The sequence below is a fragment of the Pectinophora gossypiella genome, chromosome 14 (assembly GCF_024362695.1).
Source record: "Pectinophora gossypiella chromosome 14, ilPecGoss1.1, whole genome shotgun sequence".
Classification (NCBI taxonomy): Eukaryota; Metazoa; Arthropoda; class Insecta; order Lepidoptera; family Gelechiidae; genus Pectinophora; species Pectinophora gossypiella.
This window is the reverse complement of record NC_065417.1, coordinates 3934254-3953387: the sequence shown is the minus strand read 5'-3', so window position 1 is coordinate 3953387 and position 19134 is coordinate 3934254. Positions and strand designations below refer to the sequence as shown.

General features: G+C 38.4%; 4 protein-coding genes across 5 annotated transcripts in view; 1 reads left to right on the top strand and 3 right to left on the bottom strand.

Moving 5' to 3' along the window:
* The window catches only part of LOC126372549 (15-hydroxyprostaglandin dehydrogenase [NAD(+)]-like), a 349480-nt gene extending 343314 nt beyond the window's left edge, over window positions 1–6166 (bottom strand). The window contains exons 1-6 of one of the 2 annotated variants that reach the window (XR_007567169.1): window positions 6002–6166; window positions 5100–5223; window positions 4410–4516; window positions 3910–4083; window positions 3255–3409; window positions 940–2878 (exon numbers count right to left, since the gene is read on the bottom strand). Coding sequence is in view for 1 of the 2 variants with exons in the window: in XM_050018370.1 (XP_049874327.1) it covers window positions 2773–2878; window positions 3255–3409; window positions 3910–4083; window positions 4410–4516; window positions 5100–5223; window positions 6002–6094 (759 nt within the window). In the remaining variant the exon portion in view is untranslated. Of the gene's footprint in view, window positions 1–13; window positions 2879–3254; window positions 3410–3909; window positions 4084–4409; window positions 4517–5099; window positions 5224–6001 lie in introns of those variants that run through there. The other variant, XM_050018370.1, reaches the window with a different exon arrangement.
* Window positions 6167–7159: 993 nt separating this feature from the next.
* On the bottom strand, window positions 7160–11692 carry LOC126372466 (kelch-like protein 10). Its single transcript, XM_050018243.1, has 7 exons — window positions 10850–11692; window positions 10592–10773; window positions 10042–10253; window positions 9204–9352; window positions 8474–8660; window positions 7777–7899; window positions 7160–7350 (listed from the first exon to the last, which is right to left on the bottom strand). The coding sequence occupies exons 1-7, from the start codon at window positions 11690–11692 to the stop codon at window positions 7160–7162; spliced, it is 1887 nt and encodes a 628-aa protein (XP_049874200.1).
* Window positions 11693–12292: 600 nt separating this feature from the next.
* Window positions 12293–13701, top strand: LOC126372565 (60S ribosomal protein L18). Its single transcript, XM_050018391.1, has 4 exons — window positions 12293–12332; window positions 12461–12547; window positions 12668–12929; window positions 13476–13701. The coding sequence occupies exons 1-4, from the start codon at window positions 12330–12332 to the stop codon at window positions 13673–13675; spliced, it is 552 nt and encodes a 183-aa protein (XP_049874348.1). The 5' UTR covers window positions 12293–12329; the 3' UTR covers window positions 13676–13701.
* Window positions 13702–15120: 1419 nt separating this feature from the next.
* LOC126372498 (folliculin) lies at window positions 15121–18624 on the bottom strand. Its single transcript, XM_050018296.1, has 7 exons — window positions 18211–18624; window positions 17900–18085; window positions 17275–17410; window positions 16758–17017; window positions 16240–16447; window positions 15409–15511; window positions 15121–15300 (listed from the first exon to the last, which is right to left on the bottom strand). Exons 1-7 carry the CDS (start codon window positions 18475–18477, stop codon window positions 15162–15164), a joined length of 1299 nt encoding a protein of 432 aa, XP_049874253.1. The 5' UTR covers window positions 18478–18624; the 3' UTR covers window positions 15121–15161.
* Between the last annotated feature and the right edge of the window lie 510 nt (window positions 18625–19134).

Here is a 19134-nt window from a genome sequence, read left to right as displayed (position 1 = left end):
GAAGAAAAAACAATTCTCTTTTTTAAATATTTTATTTGCAAACTAAAACAGAAGCTTGTACACAATGTACTTAGCCAATAGCATTTATTATGTGACTCCTCAACAAACTTTTACAAAAAGTATAAAAAACATACAAAAGTAGGTAATATAATATCTTTGGCAATAATTAAATTCACAAATGGTAAATTACTAAAATGTAACATTACAAAATATAAACAAAATGTTTTACATTCGTAACATACGTTTTAAAGCATTAAATTCAAAATGTCTTATAAAATACTTACATAGGTATTCAGGGTATATATGGGTTAAAATTATGTAAGTACGTACACAATAGTTACGTGCTTACGATTTAAGCATTTATACATATTTAATAAAATATCTTATTAAAAAAATCTGCTCCCTTAGACGAGGCCTATCGTATCACTACGAAGGAAATATTTACACAACCAGATCGTTATTTACTACGAAAAGATTACGTTTTAAATATACATGGGGAAACAATTGTCAATTTCATTCTTTTTTAAGCATGTTAGTCATTACATTTGTCTGATATCTGGGGGGTTAAAATGGCCACATCGAAGCAATTCATCTAAGAAAGCAGTATTGCAATTTGACATTTGTTTGCATTGCGCACTTACTTTTATGTGCGTAAATGTCAAATTGCAATATTGCTTTTTTAGATGAATTGCTTCGATGTGGCCTTTTTAACCCTGTTATACGTTCTTATTTAGTATCATAAACATTGTTGTTTATAGCCCTCTTAACTTTATACTCATAACTTTAAAGTTAGTATTAAAATAACGATTTTCCCAATCAGACACTACTAGGTTTTACGAATGGCGTGTGCGTCAAGCTAGCGGCCTCAAAAAAAAAATGGGCACGAAAAAATAATTTGACCATACCAAAAAATAGTACTCTTATTGAAAAAAATAGTACCTGTTGTAAAAAAATTAGTACCATCACGGTTCTGGATTTATAGCCATGTTTTATTGCACTTGCTAGCTTGACGGTGAGCGAAATTTGGCGAGAGTTAACGACAAGGTCTTTCGCTTTGATTTAAACGCCAAAAAATAGTATCGAAATAGTACTCACCCCCTGCAAAATACCGAAAGTAGTACTTCAACGGTTCCAAAGTTATAAAGGCAGTTCTTTGATCCCGCTAGCTTGACGTTTTGAAAATACCTATTATCTGGGGAACGCTTGCATACTTCAGTATGTAACTAATGTCAATAAACTCGTATGAAATAGTACTCCCTACCATCATAATTTTGATCCGATTCTCTTTGTAGAAATGTTAAAAAATCATCATAACCTATGCCATACATTTGTTGTTGATACAGTCACGTAGACAATTACATAACCTCACAATTTATTCGTAAGTATTGCCATTTTGGAGGTCTACCCTACCATTTCTTTGCACTTCAGTGCTGCTATTACAAAAAAATCCTATTGCATACACCCATATGCACTAATTTTAATAGAAAATGGCTGCATGGGTCTAGTTCTTATCGAAAACAATCTGTGATTTTAATACATCATAATACATTTTTAATCTGCTGTTTTATTTTATAATTTATACCTTCATGTTGAATTTGTTACGGATCGAAGTGTTTGTTAATAAACAATTTGCAGTATTTGTAGAATAACTCAAAGAGTTTCAACAATGATATTACTTTCATCTAACAACCCTGGCACTTCACCAATTTTTACCCAAAAATGGGGAAAAATACTGAAATCTGACAACATTCTTGACCATGTGTAATAATTTTGTTCGCGACTGTACTTGTCTTGATAAATGTATGACATAGGTTATAATGACTTTTTGACATATTTCTACAAAGAGAATCAGGTCCAAATTATGATGGTAGGGAGTACTATTTCATACGAGTTTATTGACATTAGTTACAAACTGAAGTATGCAAGCATTCCCCAGATAATAGGTATTTTCAAAACGTCAAGCTAGCGGGATCAAAGAACTACCTTTATAACTTTGGAACCGTTGAAGTACTACTTTCGGTATTTTGCAGGGGGTGAGTACTATTTCGATACTATTTTTTGGCGTTTAAATCAAAGCGAAAGACCTTGTCGTTAACTCTCGCCAAATTTCGCTCACCGTCAAGCTAGCAAGTGCAATAAAACATGGCTATAAATCCAGAACCGTGATGGTACTAATTTTTTTACAACAGGTACTATTTTTTTCAATAAGAGTACTATTTTTTGGTATGGTCAAATTATTTTTTCGTGCCCATTTTTTTTTGAGGCCGCTAGCTTGACGCACACCGAATGGCGACCTTTCCATATTATCCAACCGTATATACCTATAATATCAATGATTATAACATTACGCCCATATTTTTGATAATGACTACTTACACTGTCTATAAGAGGGCTTGAATCTACGACTTTTTTTGCTTATAATTAGCAAATTGTTTTGACAAATTAACTGGCAACACTATTAGTTTTTTTACCTCACTTTTTTTTTTGACTGTGGGGTCTGCACATCAACCGCGAGTTACGCACGGCGATCGAGGGCTTCGACCAATACACGCAGCGAATGTTATCTACGTGGATAAATATCGTACGGCTATTGGTCGAAGCTCTCAATATACTTTGCGCGTTTTCGTATAGACTCCGCAGAGCCAATAATCTTAAAATAGTTCACTATTTTGTATGCCAGAATAGGTAAAGAATCCTCCTCGTATGTTTTTCCGTCTTTCAATCCTTCAATAGCCTTCCCAAGGACAGGGCTTAACAGACTCCGATATAAACTTAACCGCGCCACTCCCTCGGCGGTTGCCCATTTTCCACAATCCACACGGATCCCGTCTGGCCTTTGGTCAGGATGTCGATCAGCGCGCGACCGACATGCTCCGCACTGGAATATGCGACAATTTTGTAAACGCATGACAAAATAACAAACGCAGGTAAAATATACAAATTCATTTCTGTCGGCTAAAACAAGAAGATAAAACTAAACCGCAGCGGGCGTTGTCATGTCGAATTGAAACCACAAATCTTTAGTTGGATTATGTATCTGCTGTGTACGTCCCACTGCTGCTGGAGACAGCATTGCCCATGAGTAAAAGGGTAGGTATGTGTGCTGGGGGTTGTTGCCGTTGGGAGAGAAACAGCCAAATCGGGAATGAAACCCAGAATCTCAGGGCTAGTGGTCCAAAGCACATAATTTAATCTATGATCCTACCTAGCCATTTACACCACAGAGGGATCAATCGAACAATATTCATACTCACCTTTGAGTTTTGCAGTTAGCGTTATCCCTCTGCCAGGCAGCTTCGTACTCCGAAGACATGAGTTGTTTGCGTATTTCCTTCACCAGCCCAGTGTCAGTCAACCCTGGGCATAGGACCATACTCCGCACGCCTGTCAGATTCACGTGGTATTGATCCTGAAATATGATACAAAAAATATATTTTTGGACTCATTTTTAACTGGCTTCTTATAGCTTGGCTCTGGTATTGGGACAGATTGTCAGCTGGCAATTTTGACTTATGATGCGATTTAGTATTACTCCTCGTGTCGATGGCGTGTTATGAACCTGTGGAAAGTGCCTTGCATCTTCAATATCATGGACACACCCCGAACACTCCATACCAATATCGGCGGCTATACAGGTTGTGAGAAGCTGCAGTAGTTTTAGGCGGATGAGACGTTCGTTGTGTAAAAATTGACGATTCAAAGTGTAACTATGTTACCTACTGAATAAATAAAGATATATTTGAATTTGTATCCCCTCCTTACTTCTTACAGGCCTAATTTATGTACTGGGACTACTGGGCTAGTGTTCCCTTCAGGTTGGAAGGTAAAATTGGCGGTCGATTCGACCGACCTGTCAAATCTTCAGGTTACAAGCGGACCCTGTGAAATGGCAACGCTGGAGACACTTACCCCATAAGCCCTAGTAAGACCAACGACGGCGTAGTTGGTGGCGGTGTAGATGGGCGTGGAGACCTGAGGGCGCGCGAAGGCGGTAGACGCCGTGTTGACGATGGTGCCGCCCTGCCCGCCGCGGTCCTTGCCCATGAACCGGTACGCGAGCAGCGTGCCGCGGATCACGCCATTCTGAAAATGCACACGTTTTTACGTATTTAATGCTTGGTTGAAAGAAACTTTGTTAAAGCTCGACAATTTGTTCCTTGAACAATGTTGTTCAGTATCATAAGCATGTTGGTAGAAAATCCTGTCTTAGGCTGTCTTATGATTTGTGGCCCTGTAAAACCCATTCCTGGGCACAACCCTGCATATTGATTGGGTTTGGATATACGGAGCATGCATGCTCCATCAAACTGTTCTAAGACAACCACTCAGAAAAGTTCGTTTTTGAAATGATCTGACTTTCTAATCCGAAGAACAGATTACTTTTGTCATGTGAAAAAGTAATAACTTACCAAATTAACATCGACTTCGAGCTCCCAGAACCGGTCGTTCATGACTCCTGCATTGTTGATGACGATGTCCAGTCGGTTGAATACCTTCATCGTCATCTCGAACGCCTCTGTAATTACATTTTTTTGCTAGTTATTACACCAGAGATGAAAATATATCAACGTGGGGGTGACTAATTTGCCAATGTTTCGATCGGACCAATGTGTAACGGAACCGTCCGTAAAACATGAAATTAAGATAGACAGGTTTAAGCTCTCAATTTGAGCTGGACTAACGCTCACATTTCCGTTATATTTAAAGATTCCATTAGAAAATCCTTCAAAGTCAACCCTTTTCCGTTTCCGAAATAGATCCTACCAATCCTATCTCGGATTTCTAAAAAGGGTTCGTGAGGACATTACTCTGTTCGGCGTTATCCGACAGGTCATGGTATTTTCGTAAATGTTTAAAAATGTCCATTAACGAATTGAGCCTAATTTGGGTGCCAACTGTACATATACAAATAGGTAAAACTATAAGGCCATAAAATATAAATCTAAAAGGGATATCCTCTAGCCAACAGTTTCGAATTTCTTGGCTAATAATCAGTCAAATTAATTATATACAATTGAAGAAACCAATACCTAATAAGTAACTCGTTCGTAATGAGATTTTTTCTAGAAATTATATTACTGTAGCTACTTAGTACTCACCTTCATATTGCGGGTAGTCAGTGACGTCACACTGACAGAAGAGTACGTTCTTCCGGCCATACTTGGCGCCCAGCTCATCAGATATTTGTTCGCCGAGGTCCGAATCGATATCGCAAAGGGAAACCTATAAGGGTTTACATGTTATGCACAGTTCAGTAGTTCGGTGGTTCGTGTTAATTATGCGGAAGGGGTGAAATATTATGTCTAGTCAGCGAATACGAGGGAAAAGAACCCTGCTTTCCTTGTTTAAGTTTTTTTTTAATTTTGGAAAGTCCTCGTTTGGGCGAAATATAATTCAGAGCTGACAGCTTTCTGGCAATAGATAATTGGTGAAGTAGATTTTTGATTTGATTTTCTCAGTTCGTAAGTTCTTATCTGTGAGTAATAATTAAATTACCTACGTAACCTACCTACCTGCTTCTTATGCTTATACCTAGAGTCAGTGATAATTAATAGCTAAAAAATACATTGTATGTTGCATATTCAGTGCGCAAATTCATTCATTAGAATTATTGTAAACGTAAAGATCTGAAGATCATCTTTTACCTTCGTAACATCGATTGTATTTCAGAAATAGAGTTTTCGTACGAAAGCAATGAAGATATCTTACCTATGTGTATAGCCTACTTCGTATCTATAACAATACACAAAGAAACTTAAAAGGAAAAGTACGTAATCTCGCCAATGAGTGGTGGCGCCGGCGAAAATCAATACAACATGCCGGTAGGAACTAACCGCTACTTCCCAGCTCATGTTAAAGGAACTACTACCGAAAGCTTCAGATATTTTGGCCTCACTCCAGGGCACTCCATTCAACAGTTATTTTACCTTGAACTCAAGATTACCTACTTCGTAATACTAGGCCATGCGTTTTGTTTACAGAGTGTATTAAAAGCACTAACCTTCGCTCCTTGTTTGAGTAGTTCTTCGCTGTAAGCCAGGCCTATTCCAGCGGCCGCTCCAGTGATGAGAGCCACCTTTCCTTTTAATTCCATCGTGTCGTGTGTTGATAAACTGTTGGTTCGGAAGCGGCGCGGTAACTACGCCCCGGCTGTGGTTCGATCGGTCGGGAACAGGGGAGGCGGGGTGTCCGCCTCCCCCCATATTCCCCTCCGGTAGTAAATATACGCATGAACGGCACTCTCGCTATCTGTATACGTTGATTCACCTCAGTATGGATACGTATGGGCTGTCCACTTGTATGACAAAGTACCTATGTCGTGACATGGTATGCGTCCGATTGCAGAATCGAGTAGGTAGGTAGGTACTTATTTTTTTGTTGGGGGTGCATCGTGGGGGTATCCTGTCTGTCTTAGTGGAACGTAGTAAGCTTTTTACGTACTTACTTACTGTTTAAACTAAGAAACAATTTACAATTGAAACAACTTAGTTATGTACTAGTATTGTTTTTCTTTATTTGTGAATTTCTCAATATTTCAGTGAGTACAATAAATTTTTCACAATAAAAAAACAATTTTTCATTTTTTTGAATTTTCTCTTTTAAGATCAGTGAAAATATCACAGATATAACAATATCACGAAGGTTCTCCCACCGCAATATCGTACACACATCCAAAACGCGACCACTCTGATTTGGACGGACGCGAACTGTACACAAAAATACCAAAATAAAATTTATCACAAACTACACAATACAAAAACTGGAAAATTTACAACAAATCCCTCGCTGTTAAAACATTATCTAAAACCATTTTAGGGCTTTTCCCTTTTGTATGTTATATTTACATCGGGGCATAAAAGAATAAATACAAAATAAGTCTGACACGATCTGTACATGTACAATAATAATATACACCGATTTCCACCATGATTTCTGATAGAGAAGTACATAAAATAGAATACATAAAAAGCTATGTACATTTAAAATATCACAGTTCTATCACGTTAACTTAGTCGGGCCAATTCCCGTGACTAATTGACTGGCGAGAATTTGAATCGAGAATCCAAAAATGAAGATTCTTTGACGCGGCAATGTTTGTAGCGAAGGATTGTGGGCGCCAGTGTGGGGGTTTGGTTGGTTAGATTGGTAGTGCTAGCTGCTAGGAGTGGTGCGCCTGGTCGGCGCCGGCGGCGGGCACGGCCTTGGCCAGGTACGAGAACGAGCGCGCGTTGGGCAGGCCCGCGATCACGCACGCGCTCAGCGCGGACCGGTTGAGGTTCATGGGCGCCGCGTCGTACCACTCCAGCGTGTCGCCGTCGTAGCATTCCACGTGCGGGATCGTTGTCGACCCTGCGACATACGGACGCGTCAGTTCAGTTGACTAGTCATGAACATTCCAATCTTCTATTGTATGGTTTGTGACGTGAATGACCAACCTCATCAACCTTGATGTCAGGCTTATTATTGTGCCGCCAAAGGCCCGTGACATGGCTCATGTAACGACTACTTACTTACATCAGTAAGTAGTAACCGTGAAAAACGGCTTCACGTGCCTTCCGAAGCACGAATCATCTTACTTTCGGACAATCAGATGATCAGCCTGTAGAGTCCTAACCAAAGTAGGGTTAAAAATCACAAAGTGATTTTTGTGATATGTCCCCACCGGGATTCGAACCCGGGAGCTCCGGATTGTGAGCTCAACGCTCAACCACTGGACCACAGAGGCCGTTAGAAGACTTAGGTGCCCTTGCGTGTAATTATTAATGAACCCCCTACCATTAAATCCTCCGATAACGAAGATCATGTCGTCGAGCAGTACAGTGGCAAAGTTGCTGCGAGCGCTGAACATCTCCGTCACCTCCTGCCAGTCCCCGCCGCGGTTCGGGTTGAATCTCTCGCCTTTGTAGAAATAGCATTAAAGTTATCGTACTGAATACTAACGTAAACTCGTTGCAATAATGATGAACGGAAATACAAGCCCAAGGTTTCCTTTCAGGGTCCAGATCTGTCTGCGGATAAGTATCAGATCTGATAGTGTAGCAGTAACGGTAAATCAGTTTCTTTTCAGGAAATGATGAAGAAAGGCCTTGAAAGCGCAAAGGTCGTAAGCATCTATTTCAAAAGAATGCATCGGAATCGGATGTCCCAGGGGTTGTAGACCGACATAGAGATATCGGTCTTGCGACTTGACAGACATGTCCCAAGAGCTGATTCGTTTGCGGATTCTCTTCGCTTGCTGACGCCATGACTGTGAGCGAACACCATCAAAATCCCCTTGCAATTTACGCTCTACAAAAGTATTAAAAAGACATATCAAAACAAACTGGTTGGCTTTTGACTAGGATCTCACCCGATGGTAAGTGAGGATATGGTCTGAGGTTGCAAGCTTCCGTAGTAAATGCTTTGAAGATTCATGATGATGTTGTAAATGTTCATGTACTTACAATGTAATGCTCTGTGTTCAGGTACTTACCTGTATTCAACCGGCTATATCCGTTGAACCCTCCGAGGGCGTACAAGCACTCCCGATACGCTATGAGACTGACGCCCGACCGCGGTGACAGCATTGACCTGATGAAACTCCACTGCTTCGTCTCAGGGTCAAACACTTCTGCTGAACTTAACACTTCTTGGCCGTTGAATCCGCCTACTATGTAAATCTGTTGGGATTGGAACTGGTTTTATTCCCAGAAATGTTATTCCCCTCAAGCGCTGGGTCGCTTGGGGTGATAAATAAGAATTTCCAATCATTTTAATCGTTGGCAAATGCAGTTATGCATACCAGCCGTTATGGGGGTAACTATACGGAGGTATGTGGGACACCGGAAGTTTCCACCTAAGGACTAAAACCCAACAGTGTTTCTGCCTGCCCCTTTTGGTGGGTCAAGGGAGTTTCTAACCTAGCCTAAGTAGGTAGCCCTTTTTTTCTAAGACATATGGCTACTATGGCTTCAATTCTTGATTAGCATTTTGTAATTTATTTTTGACCCAGTCATCTGCTTATTGGGAATATTGTCGTGAGCTTATGTTATGCACAGGAGGAGTGGTCGCAGTTGGTTTCTGTCAAAATTATCTTTAGATTAAAGTGTTTTAAAGGGCCTCCGAGTCGGCTTGGGCCCGCCACATGCTTTTCAAGTCTGGGATGCCATAGTCCTGAAATATGGAAAAGCCACTATAATAAAAAGTGAAGTGTCGCAGGTTACCTTCCCGGCCAGAGATGCGGCGCTGGCATCCGAGCGCTGCTTGTTCATAGGCGTGGTCATCTCCCACTGGTTCTTGTCCGGGTAGTAGCGCTCCACAGACGACATCCGAGTACGCCCATTGTAGCCCCCTAACGCGTAGATTAGTCCGTCTGGCGGGTAAGATGTTTGTGGGATGAGAAAGACCGTGCAGCAGACCTGGCTGCGGCAGCCAATCCTAACTACTAAACCGGTAAGAATTATCTGCAGCCATCATAAACTGACCTTTTTATCGTCATGGATCACATTAAGCTAAATTAATGCGTAGATTAATCCATCTGATGAGGAAGATGTTTGTGAGTTTGTACGATGAAAGAGATCGCGCTCTGGGGCGCCTAACCGTGGTAGCGGATCAAATTCTATGGTGGTTCTTTTGACCATTTGTAATTGTTGTATTTTATATGCAATAAAAAGTATCTTTGTATTTTGTTATTATAAAACCAGGAATACTAAGTAGGTACTTAAGTGCTATGATAAATCGGATAGGTCGCCATATCCTGACTTTCTCGTGGGAAGAACGCAACATGAATTCCAAAGGTTTCGTGCAACAATTTGACTTTGCTTGTCTGGGACATCTCCCATTTTTTTCTTTTCTGGGACATCTCCCAATTTTTTCTTTTCTGGGACAAGCAAAGTCAAATCCCATGTCCTTCATTCATTAGTCATTACCCATGTCCAACATAGTCATCATGTGGCAAGGGGTGCCACAATCTCAATAATTTAACCGCTGCTGCCCTAGGCATCAGACTCGATGAAAGTTTAATACCATTATTAAGTACCATTTAATAACGTAAAATCTCACCATGAGCCACAACGCTGACGTAGCACCTCGCCTGATACATACAGGCGCGCTCGTGCCAAGTATTCCCGACGGGATCGTAACACCGTACCGTATTGAAGTGATCGCTGCCGTCAAACCCGCCAATCATGTAAATCAAGTTATTCAGAGTGCACAGACCGTGGTACGCACGCGGGGTCAGATCCATGTGGATTGAGAGGAACCAGCGGTCAGCCCTGAAATTATTGTTCGTAAAATCGTAGGTAATCCGACAAAATGCCGCCCAAACTCACATTTTTTTAATCTTAATGTTGCCATAAAAGTAAGGTACGTAATAATAATTATACGAGTAGATTTTTAATTATTTTATAAAAGCCTTTTTTAAGATTATCGTCTGCTACTCTTCGTTCTCTTTTTCGTGAGATATGTTATGTATTATAATGTTTAATATTGCTCGCTCTCACTGCCGATTTATATTTAATAGTTTTTAAAAAAGACATAGGTGTATCATCCATTGTTCAAATTCCTGTCCTGTGGATTGCTATCATAATAATAATAATTTAATTGCAAATACCTCGTGTCATAAGTTTCGACAAAACTCGTAGGGCTGCCGGCACTCCAACCACCCACAGCGAAGAGTATTTCGTATGGTATTCGAGGCCTCGCTAGCGGATCGTTAAGGTCTGCCTCTGTGCCAGGTCTTGAATCCAACAATGTTAAAAATACCACCGCTGGATACAATGATTCTTGGCATTTCTGAAAAGAGATAAATGTACAAACATTTAAGCAAGTTGAAAAAAATTTCGTATTAAAAGAAAATTAAAAATATTACCTCGTCTTCTACAACGGGCTGCCATTGTAATATTTTTGATTTAAAATATTTATAGCTAATGTGGCCGAATCGCACGCAAGATAACAGCGATGGAATATATTTCCTTCTGTTTTCCAAATCGTGCTCTACCCACGTTTTTACTGCTTGGAATACTATCTCTTCATTTCGAACGTTTAACTCATCATCTCTTAGCACGTCTTCTAATTCTTCATAAGACAGTGATTTGAATTCGCTGCATTCTTTTAGTATTCGGCTAAAATTCTGTCTTATATACAATTTTCCTTTCTTTTCTAACTCCCCACAGAAATAACACCTAGCGAATTTAAATATTCCAAGACAGTTGTGTGGCCTCAGCTCTAATAAGAGGAACTGGCAGCATAGCTGTATAACACCGACCACGTCGAACTGATCCGCGTATGGCAATAAAAACTCCACAGTCTCAGCCGTCACCGTGCATGTCCCAGTATACGCATAATCAAGGATCAAACTCATGTAATAACTGGGAACATCGACGAAAATCTCCGTCTCCTCTGGCTCTCCCTTCTTCAATGAGTTTATAAATATTGCTTTGAAGTAAGGACTAACGGCTGACAATATCGCCCTGTGCACTCGTATTGATTTCATATCCCTACAGACAATTGTGCCATCGCAAAGCTGGCCATTCTGTCGCAGTTCATTCCATATTGCTGGAAACTCTACTACCGAATAATTTTCAGGAAGGCACACACATTTTCGTTTTCGAGTCACTACCTTCTTTTTAGTCAAACGGGGTTTCGAGGATGAAGGAGTACGAACAGAATTTTTAGTTTTGGATAATTTTCGATGTTTCGAATTAAATTCCATCCCTTTCGAAAAAACGGCGGTCGAAACTTGTTATCTGTCGCGATGACAGACTACGCGACAGGTATTTTCAATTGTTTATTTCCCTATGGCATAAAAATTCAAATCTTCGTGGCTTCCATAGCTATGATTTGCTGCCTGTAACCTATGACATATGAAAACTGCTATGTTAAAATGAAGATCATTGATTATTGAGCAACTCTTTATAGCATTTTTTATAAATCTAATCTAATAACCTTCACACGATGATGATATATTTCAAAACTAAAACAAAACTTTTAAACTATTTTGAAAATTCGCGCTTTCTATTTTACGAAAAATATCCGTTTTTGTTTATGGTTCAAATTCCTGAACATATTTGACACAGAAATATGCACTTATATTTTTTGAAATGTTTTCGTAATGACTGAATGTTGTAATGATAAATGGGTTGGAAACACTTCACATGTTTTAATAAATCTTTAAGGCGGCGGGGGGTATTTGCTGGAACCAGCTCCAAAATTAAGACGTGGCCTAAAAATCTATGTAACCAGGCCAAAAAATTCCAAAAAAAAAAAAAACATATTTGATAGTGGCAACATTACTCTCAGCTGTCAAAATAGTTTTTTGTCTATAGTCTCTTTTTCTTCCGGTTGTCAAGATGGTGAGTTTCGTTGCGAGAAAAATAATTAAAATCTATAAAAATCACAGTGAATAAAGTGATAAGTGAAAGTTTTCAGTGTTTTATAACTATATTAGTGAGATCAACATGTGTTCCTCTCTTTATTTCAGGGTATCGACATCAACCATAAACACGACAGGAAAGTTAGGCGTACTGAAGTGAAATCTCAGGATGTCTACCTGAGATTGTTGGTCAAAGTAAGTAGAATGAGTAACTTATTGCTGTCCCTAGCTCGTGTTGAAGTTGCAGGAGAAAGTTTTCACAAAAACATTCGAAAAAACTGGCATACATAACCTAACCTTTATTGTTGTTGACAGCTATACAGATACTTGGCCAGGCGTACAAATGCCAAGTTCAACCAGATCATCCTACGCCGGCTGTTTATGAGCCGCATCAACCGGCCTCCGATCTCGCTGTCCCGTGTGTCCCGCCACATGAAGAAGGCCGGACGCGAAGGTCTGATCGCCGTGGTGGTTGGTACAATCACCAATGATGTGAGGCTGTACACGGTCCCCAAGATGACAGTGGCCGCTCTCCACGTCACAGAGAAGGCTCGTGCCCGTATCTTGGCTGCTGGAGGTTAGTTCAGTGTTTATTATGCTAGTGCAGTGTGAGCGATATTTTTAGGTTAGATTGTAGTGAGGTGGAACTGTAGACTTGTGAAACAGAATCGTTATGGCTATAAATGAATTCTAACATATTAGACCTGTAATACTCAACTGTGTACAGTGAGGCTTTGTTGTCTTAGAACCATCACTCACACATGTAAAGTATCAACAATAACAGTTCACAATCGTCTATAAACTGAATAGGCAAAATCGAGCCAGTGCTTACAATATGCTATTACTAGACAGTTTTGAACTTCAGTTATGGTAATAACTTATATTTCTCCAATATTGTTAACTTGCATTATTTATAAATGAGCCACATCCAGAAGCCTGTGGCAGTTCAATATTAACTGAAGCCTGGACTGTTCAAGGTCATAAGTCTTACATCTGACATGAGATGATTAGTGATAGGCACAATATGGTTATCCATATTGTGCCTATCACTGAACATACGAAATTCCCTTAAAATTACATTTAAATCTATATTTTTAGTAATACAAAACATCTTATTTTCCAGGAGAGATCCTAACATTCGATCAGCTGGCCCTCCGTGCCCCCACCGGTCGCAAGACCGTGCTGATCCAAGGTCGTCGCAACGCCCGTGAGGCTGTGCGTCACTTCGGCCCCGCCCCTGGTGCACCACGCTCACACACCAAGCCCTACGTGCGCACTAAGGGACACGAGAAGGCACGGCCCAGCCGTCGCTCCAACGTGTAATTTCTTAATATAAGGACTACAGCCTATTTTGTGGTTTTATTTTATTTAGTTAAATCCAAATACTTATTAAAAAATAACATGGTGTTGTTTGCTCACAAACAATAGGATGGAGAACTAAAAGATACACATTTTCCGTTTTGTTATTTTTTACACAATATAATTTTCAATATTCTTATCACAGCATTGCCTTAACCTCTCATATGCCGAGATACCAATGTCCGTATACACAACAGGACCCTTCGTCTGATTGGATCGACAACCAGAGTTTCACTTTCGTAATATTTAGTACCTTCCGAGTAGTGTAAGAAAAATAATAGTACCTTTACAGTTAAACAAAAAACTTGAATTAATTTCCAGCAGGACCCTCCGTGGTTTGAACGTCTTCAGACCATTGGTGTATATCCCTGTATAGCGGTGCATTAGTACCTTCAGATTATCTTCGTTTTCTTTTAAAACAAATATTAGTTTATAAGAAATAAATCTACAAAATTTTTATACTGCCAGCAGGACCCTTTTTTGTTTTGGTGCTTTCAGTCCAGACATTCATATTTCCTAGCAGCAGTATATTAGTACTTTTCAAAAAAATATCGCTTAATTAAAAAAAAATGTATTAAAAAGTAATAAGACTGATTCTTTATCAGAGAAAATATTCTAACACTTTTATTTATGTGATGCAACCAATGAAATAAAAATCAGTTTTCATGTTATATTAGGTAGGTACGTAGTTTAATATCGTCAAAAAGGAAAACACAATGAAAATTATAACAAAAAATAAATTATATTTACAAAAATTTACATTAGGAATTATCAATCAAAATTACAATTACCAATCAAAATTACAATTACCAATAGAAATTATCAATCAAACGTTGTTCAGCGTGGGTTAATAAAGATCATAGTAGATCATTGGTTGCATCACATAAATAAAAGTGTTAGAATATTTTCTCTGATAAAGAATCAGTCTTATTACTTTTTAATACATTTTTTTTTAATTAAGCGATATTTTTTTGAAAAGTACTAATATACTGCTGCTAGGAAATATGAATGTCTGGACTGAAAGCACCAAAACAAAAAAGGGTCCTGCTGGCAGTATAAAAATTTTGTAGATTTATTTCTTATAAACTAATATTTGTTTTAAAAGAAAACGAAGATAATCTGAAGGTACTAATGCACCGCTATACAGGGATATACACCAATGGTCTGAAGACCTTCAAACCACGGAGGGTCCTGCTGGAAATTAATTCAAGTTTTTTGTTTAACTGTAAAGGTACTATTATTTTTCTTACACTACTCGGAAGGTACTAAATATTACGAAAGTGAAACTCTGGTTGTCGATCGAATCAGACGAAGGGTCCTGTTGTGTATACGGACATGAGATACCAGACACAATAGATTTTACATTGTGTCTGGTCGAGATCCGTGTTCCGGCATTTAAGGGGTTAAGCTTCTAAAATAAACTATTTACAAAATAACTAATTACAATATACTATTTACAAAAAGCACTTATCCAATAGTTAACAAGCAAGTCATCTTGAGGTGTAACTCCTAGGACTTGGGACAACTTCACAACAGCATCTGATTTAGGTCCAGATGATGTCACTGCAGATTTTATTGCCTTTGCTATTCTGTAAAAAAATATTACACATTACCTTTGCTAGAATCAATATGATTTCAATTTCAAAAAAGGAAATTGGGAACTTATATTTGATTGAATTAGGAAGTAGTTAACTTACCCCAACCATTCCAGAAGCAAGGACTTCACATGCTGATGAAGGACAGCATCATTGAATTTAGGATTAGACATTGCACTTTCTATCCTGTTCATTACAGTTGGACCTGTAATACAAAAAATGACGACATTCCATTTATACATTTGTTTCTTAGGCCGCTTGACGCCCCGCGAGTATGAACGACTCGTTAAATTTAAGTATGAGGCTGCACCTTAATGAGCTTTTGAAGATCACAACCATAAATATTATAATACTGCTGCAAATTTTCAACAAAAAATAAATTTCAACCCTATAAATATTAATTAATCTTTCGAACGCCGGAACGCGGATCTCGACCAGACACAATGTAAAATCTATTGTGTCTGGTATCTCGGCATATGAGAGGTTAAAGAAACTAATATACTATGATAAAACTTAATGGAGCTGCGAGGGACTTTCTAGGCCACATTCCATAATAAAAATATAGATAGAGCTATACAACATTGGCTTCATCTAACCTTCTAGTTTCATGGATTTCAGACATCTTTAATATTTGTTTTTGAGTATTAAATCATGACCCAGACTAATACCTCTTCCAACCATTTTTATTGTAATCAAAATAAAGAGAAGTAATATAGGTAACAACATAATAATATATATATATAATTCTATACAAATTGATCCAAATATCAAACATTTATTTTTATGTGCCTCTGCCACTTTATTTCTGAATAAGTACCTATGTACCCAAGCAATGAGAAAATTATACCATTGGAGTTATAAAGCGCCATCTATTTTTTTTGGGGAAACTTAGCCTGAATAGTCCCTCATTGAAGAACTAAAGATTACACTTACATTTTGGTGGTAAAACACCAGGCCATTGGCAACAGAAGTTGCTGTTCTCTGTTTCTTCAAGCACACAAACACTAGTACAAGACATGACTTGGTCATTGTGACTCATTGCTCTCATATGGGAACACTTATCAAAGCTTGATACTGGTTGAAGTCGAGAGAGTCCTTTCAATATAGCTGTGGAGTCGGTTTGTCTTGTTTTTATTATTATCTGAAAATATTATGTGCTACTATTAAATACTAAATAATATTTCTAAATTCTAAACCGAAATTAATACTTATAAACTCAAAAAAAAATTTTATTCATTAGGAAACATAGTTGCACTTTGAATTTTTACATAAATATAATATAAACTATTTTTTTTTTCATAACTGCCCTCGCGGCCCGGCAGCCACACCGCGCGCGGCGCGAATTATATTGAGGGCTCGATATTATAATTCTTTTCTCGATATTATAATAATTAGCATCTTATCATCTATGGCTCCTAGCAATGAAATGACAATGTGGATTTTATACTTACATCAATGCCTGTTAATGTGCAGTACAATAATATCCTGAATGTATTTTTGCTGACTAGGTTTTCTAAAGCTCTTAAAGACATGCACTCCTCTTCACTGGACATGGAGCATGCATTTTCTTCAAATATTCCTTTGTTGGCCTGTGGATCCAGTTTCTGGAGCAAATTCTGGCTTGTGTAAAGTGTTTCTGTGTAATTCAGACTACCAGCTTTTAACATCCATATGAAATGTGAGTGAAGCTTTTTGAAGATGTCTTCATTTCCTGAAAAAAGATCATACCAAAATTTAGAGAAAAATATTATCCCTAATATTGGACAGTTGATCTAGAATAATGTATAGTAAAAATGGAAGCAGTTGGTGTTACCTCTTATATTGATGTGCCCTTTTAGGGCGTCACATGTACCTACTACCATGTAACAGCTAAACTGTGACTTTGCAGTAAATGACTGAATATGAATAAGATAATTTTATATTTTTTACAAAGCAGACTTTTACTTATTAATGAATTAATAAGAATACCTGTTAACTGGAGTAAAGATCTTGAGGGACCAAAGTCATTCCTTCCAGTCCTCAGCCTGAGGGCTCTTTGTGAACACACTTTCTGTTCCTCATTGAAGACAACTTCACCAAGGCTCTGTAGTTCTTTTGCTATTTTCTAAAACATAGAATTAAATTAAATTATATATATTTTTTTATTTATGATCATTTATGGTGAAACTGTGTAAAACACAAGTAATATTGGTTTATTATGCTTGTGGTTATAGCTTTTGTATAATTTTGATAAGATACCTTGAAAAGGGACTGGCAAAATCTGTTAAATAATCACATAAACAGCCCATACCTATATGTTCCCTCAATCACAGGCCTTCCCTCAATCAACCAGAGGGGGTATGGAGCATGCTGCTCCACTGTGGGTTGGAGATGTTTTAACGGCTATTAGCTGGGACTAATGGCTTAACGTGCCCTCCGAAGCACAGAATCATCTCATGTTAAATATTATTATTATTAGCCTATATGATCCCACTGCTGAGCAAAGGCCTCCCCCATATTCTTCCAAGTATCTCATGTTAAATAATCATTTAATAAATATTTTCAATAAAAAACAGCTAACTGCTGTACCTGGTATGATAATAACAATATTTACTTGCATATGTTCAGAAAGCAAAGGTGTAATATTTAGCAGGAGCATCTTGTCTTTCATAAGGACTATAATGGAGAACCATCGCTTCAGTCCTCGGGCTCTTGTGTCTGCCAGTTGGAACATCAAGCTGAGTACATGACCCCATGTATCACTGAAGTAAACCACACCACCTTCCTTGCTCCAACTCACCTAAAGATTAAGGAAAAAATACAATAGATTATTTTTTTAAAGTATTAGGTAATATGTTCAATTTGTGAAACACCATTATAATCGGGAAGAGACAGTAAAAACAACTAAGCTGAATAATGACTTACTTCACAAGTTATACTTCTAATAGCTGCCTGTCTTAAAAAAGCAGTGACGTCGGCATTTGGTACGGATTCTCTGCTGCAATATACCGTGCCATCGTCATCTCTTGACACGAACACTGTCTCCGGGCCCAGGGAAGAGCAACCGCTGCACTGGACACAAGACTTAGATGATTCCGTTGTATGTTTCTCGTCGTCTGTAGTAAATGTACAAAATAGTGGTCTTGGCCCATGGGCTTCGCAGAAATGGCACAGCGCGACTATAGCGTTCATTTTAATTTATCACTTATTTTCAATGAATATTATTCAAATAGAATTCGTTTAATTAAACATGAATAAAACTATTTGAGTGACTCAAATGAGTTTCGAGCAAAGAGTAACGTCCGTTTCGAGTCTATTTGTTTTTTCTGGTTTTTTCATTTGGACAAATAAAAAAAAATGTCAAAGTTGTCAAAAGGTGTATTTTTTTTACTTTACTGGTCTGGTAACAAGAATATTGGGCCAAAACAAGAAATGAGGGATATTCCAGGCTACGTTCCCTAAAAAGAACATAGATGGCGCTGTATAGAGTTGCCTTCATTTGACCGCCTAATTTCATGGATAACTGTCATAATGAATATTTTATCTTTGTTTTTGGGTATAAATTATGACCCTTGTTATTACATGCAGGCCCAACACATTTTCCACCCATTATTATTCTGATCGTGGAGGTCCTTTGCCCTATGTTATGTTCTGCCCATAATAAAGAGAAGCACCACCATTACTCTGTGCAATGGAAGTCCCTCGTTATGAAGTTGAGATTCCGATTAGAAGAATAACGATTTAAATGAAAGAAATTGCATTACATATGGCTTGGAATCATTAAGTTTTCTAGCGAGAATCACACACTACGAATACACATAACATAGCATCACGCCTGTACTCCTGAAG